This window comes from Arachis ipaensis, chromosome B8 (genome assembly GCF_059453495.1).
Source record: "Arachis ipaensis isolate K30076 ecotype BB chromosome B8, ASM5945349v1, whole genome shotgun sequence".
Classification (NCBI taxonomy): Eukaryota; Viridiplantae; Streptophyta; class Magnoliopsida; order Fabales; family Fabaceae; genus Arachis; species Arachis ipaensis.
This window is the reverse complement of record NC_142443.1, coordinates 8,703,623-8,711,338: the sequence shown is the minus strand read 5'-3', so window position 1 is coordinate 8,711,338 and position 7,716 is coordinate 8,703,623. Positions and strand designations below refer to the sequence as shown.

Below are 7,716 nucleotides of genomic sequence, written 5' to 3'. Positions count from 1 at the left end.
TCAATTATTTGTTACCTTCAATATAACATACAACAACTCTATTCCCTCTGTACCCTGTAGCCTTCATTCCACGATCGAACAATATTATTCTAATTTTCTTGGGTCCCCAAGGCAACCCGTGAGTCTTAGCTCTTGTTGTTGTGGTACCCCAATGCGGAACATCTCAATCTCACCACTCCCTAGTATTATTTAGTCCTATCCAAGATCGCACTACTCCATGATTATATATATTTATTTTTAAAATAAGAGTCTATGTATGCAAATTGCAAAGGAGGAAAATAAAAGAATTAACATTAAGAGCTAGCTAGCTAGTAGCTAAAAATAATATTACAAGGTTGATGAGAGGGAACAACATGTTGATTAATTTATTTGGTTAGTGACGGTGGTGGACACACTCAGCGGGTGTGACTGGGAACCTAGCAGTATCAGTGCAATAGTCATAGACCATATGGTTAGCCCTAACCCACATAAGCTGGTGGCTCTGGTGAACGTTCAACTCCGACATGGTTGGTTCATCCCACCAATACTTCTTATCCTCGCTGCTACTGCACCTCTTAGCATTTTCCGGGGCCACTGATGACGATGACACTCCCACTGGGCACTCACACGCGTCAATCGTGAAGTCCTTGTATGTGGCAACGAATGGTGCATGGCTCCAATCTGTCTTCACCCTACCACCCTGTGTGGCCCAATCATCTGCGTTCCATATTGAGCTGTACACTCCCATTGCTTGGTCTTTAGGGAAAGGGATTCCCTTGTGTTCAAGGTTTGTGTGCACCCTTATTGGCGTCTCGTCCACTAGGAACCTGCCAAATACGAAATTAAAAGGTTACATGGCTATATTGGTAATTTAAACTTCGATGCACAATTGCACAAAGATTCCCATGACCCAAAGGGGACACACAATGACACCAAGCCTAACCATGCTTCAAACACCACTTATCAAAAGCATGCAATTTCGTGTCCTCTTTATACAGCTTTTTCAGTACCCTTTTAATTTCCCTTGTGCTTTATTTCTTTTTTGTTTTTTTCCCACCTCATGGAAAATAACATCTCCAATGCATGTGCATTAAATAATAATGTTAACATATATGGCTTGATGGTGATTGGTGCTTACACAACTTGGCGTTGATTCCAGAAGATAGAGTAGGTGTGGAAGTCCTTGGTGGGATCGAACCATAGGTCGAGTCTCTGCTCCCTGTTACCAACACCATTCACATACACATTCGTCTGCACCGAATAAGGCTCACCAGTAGTGTTCCCCAAGAACTCAAAATCAAATTCGTTGTGATTTGGACCCTCCGATGACATCTGCCAATATAATAAGTTAACTTGTAAGCAATATATTCTTTGGTTGGTTGGATGGATTGCATTAATAATGAATCAGATTTATGGTAAATCACGTTGTGAAAAAAAGGAGTAGGTAGCTGACACTAAATAGCTCTGGTATTAGTCTATTCATGGATTCATTTTAGAGTTGTCCGCACTAGAGTAAAATTCAATGTATTCAGCTAAATCGCATGAAAAATTAAATACTGCCTATAGAATAGGGACCCATAAATAAATTAGTGAAGTACTAAAATCTCCATATGAGAGGTTAACAAATCAAAAGAGCTACTCTTTATTTATTTATTTATTTATTTTTGTTTTATTCCACTTACATAGAAAGCAGTAACGGTTCCAGCAGAGTCACCCTCCACAAGCTTAAGTTGGATGCTCACTTTCCCAAACATATATTTGCTCTTTGATCCAAAACCAGCACCTACAATGTCCCAAAAAATATCACATTATAACTCTAAACACACAAATATCCAAATGACATTAGTTTAATAAAAAGTAAAGGATGGGATAATGACCTGAATAGTTATCAAGCTTGAGTTTAATGAGTTCGCCATCGTGGATGAAATGATCGAAGGCCCAAGCAGGCTGGTAGAGTTCTTCAAACTTGGAAGAGGCAACAACCCCCACCAAAACTAGACCCACAAAGAATCCCAAGAGACTAGACATCTTAGACATTGTTATGTTGAAGAGAGATAGAAAGAAAGATGAGAAGAAGAAAAGAGGGAATTTCTGAAATGCCTTCACTGTGTGTGTGTGTGAGAGGGCTCACATGAGAGTGGTGTTGATGTTGGGTTCCATTTATAGGCCGCATTCTGCACCATATCCACGTAACGGATGTCTATGCCACGTCATTTGCCACGTTGGATTTCAAATTCCAAGAAACGGATGGATAAAAGAAATTCATACAAAATTACTACTTACTCGTTACTACTTTCCTTTATTAGTTATTACTATTAATTTTAAGAGACTCAACTAATTCTAAATTATGACGAGCTAGGTAATTTATTTTTTAGGGCACATTTAATGAACTCATGTATTTTTTTTGGTGACTTAATGAACTCTTGTATACACTAGTGGTCTAATATTTGAAGCAAGTATTACGTATGAAAAATTTATATAATTCCATTTTTAATGCAAAACGTTTTTAGTTTATTCATTTGTGTTTCGCTTGATGGTTTCATTGACTAGTTAAGTATTATGCATTATCTGTACTGTTTGAATAATTTGCAATATGGAAAAAATGGTATTAGAAAAAGCCATATTTGCAATCCAATTTTCAATATTTTGAACAAGATTGCGTTTCGACATTAAATATATATGTTCTTGAAAAAAAAAATAAAAGTTTAATTTTTTTTTTAAACAAAAAGTTTAGTAAGGTATAGTATTTAGAAAGTTCAAAATTACAATCCAAACACTAAAAAAGAAGTTGTCGTTATTTTCGGCATTGCCATCAACAACTAGACGGACCCACTTTTTGTAGCTCTTAATCGACTTGGTAATAACTTCTGCAACGCGTTTCTTGATTCCTGAAAATCTTGGCATTCCTTTCCAATCACATATTCCAAATGATAGCAAAAAAGCCAATCAGCCGCCACCTGTAATGTTCGTCTTTTCTTACAGAAACTTCTGTCTAACTCTCAAAGTGTTGCTTAATGGTTCCTGGAATAGACCAAAATTTATTATAAACGTATAACCAAACACACCACACCTGCCACGAGAATTTACAACCAATGAATAAGTGGAAATCATTCTCAGTTTTATTTTTACATAAAACACAAATCATATTCCTGTGATCAATAATGTCCAATCTAATCAATCTTTCCTTAGTATTGACCCTACCAACTAACACAAATCAGGTGAATAGCTTAACTCTTGGTGGTACTAGTCCTCTCCATATAGATCTAGTGAAACTATAACTTGTAATGTCCTTCGGGAGAGTCTCAGCCTGCAAAACCTGCACAAATGAGTTAGTAGAATAAACTCCTAATCTATCAAATTTCTATACTATTCTCTTCTCCCTCTCACTTGTTAACATATAACAAGACAGATTGTAGAACTCTATGAAGTTGGTTAACTAATTCTAACTCCCATTAGAATAGTACCCTTCTCCAATGAAAATTTCATATCCACTCCAACTCATCCCAGAACCCACAGTCTCCTATTACAGATCCGACTTGGTTTGAAACCGAGAAAAACCTTGGAAATACCACATGGTAGCCAATTATCTTTCAAGAAACGAATTTTTCTACCATCTCCTAGCTCTAATGATAACCCTCTAACCATCTTAAAGATTTTGGTTTCGAACTAATTAGTTCTTCAAGAAAAAAAATATCAATTTATTTTTTACTATAATAAATTATGGACACATAATATTTTTCTATTATTGATAGGAGTGTCTATATATATAAATAGATAAAAATTAATAAAGGTTTTATGAAAATTTAAAAAATAATAAATTTTTTATTTATTTTTATAGTCATGTGACAGTAACAAAATATGTATTACTGTAGATAATAAAATATATATATACAATTCTATTTTATTTTACCGTATCTATTGATGGAAGAGTATAAGTGTTTATTATCGTTATACATTTATTAAAATAAAAATTTTAAAGATTGTATTAACAATAATTTTATTATGTATTGTTAAAGTATATATTAGTTAAATTCATAAAATAAAATCACCGTTACTTTTATCATTATGATTATATAAGATATAAGATTACTAATGTGCTATGATTACCGAATTTTATAACAGTAGAAAAGCAATTGATTTTTTTCAATGTAACGAAGAGCAATTGATCCTACTACAATTATTGCCACGATACCATTACTTAAAGTGCTATCATAACAACGTTGTGAGTGCAATTATGCATTTGTGCATATCAATAGTTTCATATATCTTTAGTTACACTCGTATTTTATATTTTTGGCATTACTACGATTAACATCTCACTAACCATTTAATCTATAGTTAGATTTTTAATGTTCATTTTTAAAACTGCTGCTAACAATTCATTTATAGGCGCACTTAACTTTTATTCAGCCCAGGATAAATGTCTCAATTTAAAAGAATAATAATTGAGCACGAAAAAATTTAAAGTGAAGTAGTTGAGAATTATGATAGCCATGAAACATTTGAGGTTGGGTTAAAAATGTAGCCGTTACTGTGTGCAGGGATGAAACGTCATAGCTGGCCAAAGCTGTTTAAAGGATATGGGGCCCACCTTTTACAATCCATAAAGAATGATGCCAGATCTCATCCAATAGTATCTTACCACGTGGAACATTACAGCTGGAGGTGTTCCATGCACAGCTGTCACCTTTTAAAAATAGCCTGCTTTTTCTCGCAGCCGTTGGATCCACATCCTTTTATATATATATATATATATATATATATATTCATTTCAAAACGCAAAAACATGCGCGATTGATCCACCACGCGCGCGTAATGAAAGGAAAACAGGCCCACTCGCGGCCTCTCATTAACCCATCATCAAATTGAATGCTTTCTGCTTCCACAAATGCTAAGTTAACAGCTCCTATTGTAAAGTACTGTCTCTTTTAATTTTAATAACTATTTAAAATAAAAATAAAATTTTTATAGGTATTATTTTTGTGTATATTTTTTTATTAATCACTTCTAACACACAAAAATACAAAATTATACAATAATCCAAAATTCTGTTTTAAAAGAAAGAACAGAAAATATATATCAAGCATTTTGTTTTTTGATTATGGTACACAGGTTCGGTGTGGGCTTGTGGGGGTTTTCCCTTCCGCTGAATCTGCTCTGTGTCTTTTTTTTTTAATCAAATTTTCCAAACTAAAAAATTAGTAAAATAAAAATAAAATTAATTACTTTCAAATTAAAATAAAAGAATTTAAGCATAATATACATGATAAAATTAACAATAATTCAACTTTATTTTAGAGAAACATTTTCGATTTTTTACTCCTCTTGATGACGCCATTTCCAGCTGGATTGTGCAGAATTTATAGTACCAAAAAGTCACGAACTTTTCCTTTTTATATTCACTCATCAATTCCCTCTCCCACTTACTAACAATGAATATAGATGCATTATTTCTGGACCTTGAGATCCGTGCACTGTATTTATTGGGAATGTGTAGATAGACAGTAGAGCACTCCCACTAGTACTACTACACTCTACAATCTACATACATATAATCGTAAAATACAAAATAAATATAAGAGTTTATCTGTACTGTGTTCTTAGAAGTTAGAACACATATTAATATTATAAAATTTAAAATTTTTTATTAAAAATATAAAAATTTAAATTTTTAATATATTTATTTTATATTTATTAAATAAAAATATTTTAAAAAAAGTTATTAATAGTAAATTTATCATCTACTCTAAAAACACATGTTGGTTAAATTCTAAATATAATTGTAAGTGTTAGTACTATAATTGTGTTCTGACTTCTGACGAATCAATGTATCATGTTAGTATTTCAAGTTGATTAGTGGTGAGTTGAGTATCGCTGTATAAATTATTAATAAGCACGTGAGCTAATGGTGTGGTTTATCACTAAGTTGAAATTAGTAGAAGACACTACTCTTAATGTTTCCTTCATCATGCAGTACTAAAATAATGCTACTAATTAATTAAAAGGATATTATTACAGTGGATGTTTTGCGGTGGGCCACTAAAACCTATGGAGATTTGTGATTTCTCTAACCTTAAACAAGAATAAATGACAGTGATCATATTGGGAATTGGCAAGTGGGACTCGCAGATTGGGGTCGGGTTTTGCAAAACCACTTCTCCATTAACTTTTATAATCACAACCTTGTTCCCTCTCAACCCATCTTCGGCCCAACAAACAATTTAAAATACGAAACCATATCTTACTTCTTTAGGGTTATGCTGTTATGGAATTGCAACTTGCAAGTGAAACAACCGAGTTTTTTTTTTTCTTTTTTTAAATTAAGTGTCCCAAAATTGAAGATATACTGTAATATAAAATGGAATTTTTTTGACAAGCTGGTATTTGGAAATGTTACCTGTCTTTTGTTGGCCGTATTATAAAGATTGTACGGGTCGTAGCTTTCTTCCATCTTACGAATTGTTCGATAAAGACGTGGTCGCGCAAATCCATAAAGCATAGTGCTCAACCACTCTTTATTGGAAGCACTGTACATGTCTTGAAAAGTTTCTTACAGTGCAGCTGTTAAAAACTTCCTAAAATCTGCAATCATGTTCGTATGTAACTATGTATTACCAATTTATCTGTACTGTAAGAAACGAAAAGAAAGGGGCCAAATAGCACAAGATATTTCTAAGCGTGCAAGTATTCCCCGTACAAATTTACCGTTGAGTTGTTTTGAATTCCAACTTAGCAAATATTAATCACGAAACTATAAGAACAAACGGCCGTATGAATAACTTAATATAACGTTACTATAAAAGATTTGATAAAGCACAATAATGTATCTTGTAATCAAAACTAAGTTTTTTCTTATGTTATATATATTTATCAACCAATGTATTGAAATATGTCAGAAAAACATGAAAAGAATTATGATTGTAATATTTTGATTTATTAATTGATGACTAAATAATGAACTAAATTTCACGTATTGATGTAGGTAGCGTGAATTTTTGAAGTATGATGACTGGGATTGATACCTCACATCAACAGTAAAAATCAAAGTACTGAATCCAATTGAATTGCATTGATGGTTGGTTTCTTGTAGCAGGATGGTGGTGAATGGTGATGTAATGTTGTTACCTGCAGGGAAGTAGCTTGTGGGGAAGTTATATATTTATTATGTACAATGCATTTGATATAATATTTCAGAACACTAACAAAAAAAAGAAGGCATTTTTTTCCTTGTGAATTGAAGATGATGAATTGATGATACGAAATTGAAGTGAATGCGATCATCAACCTCAGTCCCTTCTTTTAATTTGTATTCAATCCATGCATCCCAGCAGAAGTTGCCACCTATATTTTTAAATACTAGCTGTACTGCATCAATGAATTAAACTGGGTAGTATCAGGGAACTATAGAACGCTGGATATAAATAATTGAAAATTTTATGTGTAATTATTTTTATGTAAAGTTTAAAATTAAAAATTATTAAATGATAATTTAATTAAATTTATCAAATTATTTAATAACTCTTTGTTAACGAGTCACGTTTCTGGTCTCTCTAATCTCAAAATTTGTAAAACTCGATCGCTATTGTCATCTCAAATTTAAAGATTATATTTCTAGCGGTGTTATGTTGTTTGTATTGAATTTATATTTATATATTTTAACTATATTGCGTGTATACTAAAATCAGTTATTAAAATTAATTATTAATATAAAATATATATTAAAATATAAATATACAT

General features: G+C 32.4%; 1 protein-coding gene across 1 annotated transcript; it reads right to left on the bottom strand.

The window, feature by feature from the left end:
• Positions 1–271: 271 nt before the first annotated feature.
• LOC107613753 (xyloglucan endotransglucosylase protein 6) lies at positions 272–2,106 on the bottom strand. The gene is made up of 4 exons (XM_016315879.3): positions 1,857–2,106; positions 1,662–1,762; positions 1,118–1,311; positions 272–806 (listed from the first exon to the last, which is right to left on the bottom strand). Exons 1-4 carry the CDS (start codon positions 2,014–2,016, stop codon positions 374–376), a joined length of 888 nt encoding a protein of 295 aa, XP_016171365.1. The 5' UTR covers positions 2,017–2,106; the 3' UTR covers positions 272–373.
• Between the last annotated feature and the right edge of the window lie 5,610 nt (positions 2,107–7,716).

Excerpts from the sequence above, each read along its gene's own strand:
- LOC107613753 (XM_016315879.3), bottom strand. The coding sequence starts at position 2,016 with ATGTCTAAGATGTCTAGTCTCTTGGGATTCTTTGTGGGTCTAGTTTTG. Across the intron at positions 1,312-1,661 it reads GAACCGTTACTGCTTTCTAT|ATGTCATCGGAGGGTCCAAA; the intron begins GTAAGTGGAATA and ends TTATATTGGCAG. Across the intron at positions 807-1,117 it reads TGGAATCAACGCCAAGTTGT|GTTCCTAGTGGACGAGACGC; the intron begins GTAAGCACCAAT and ends CGTATTTGGCAG.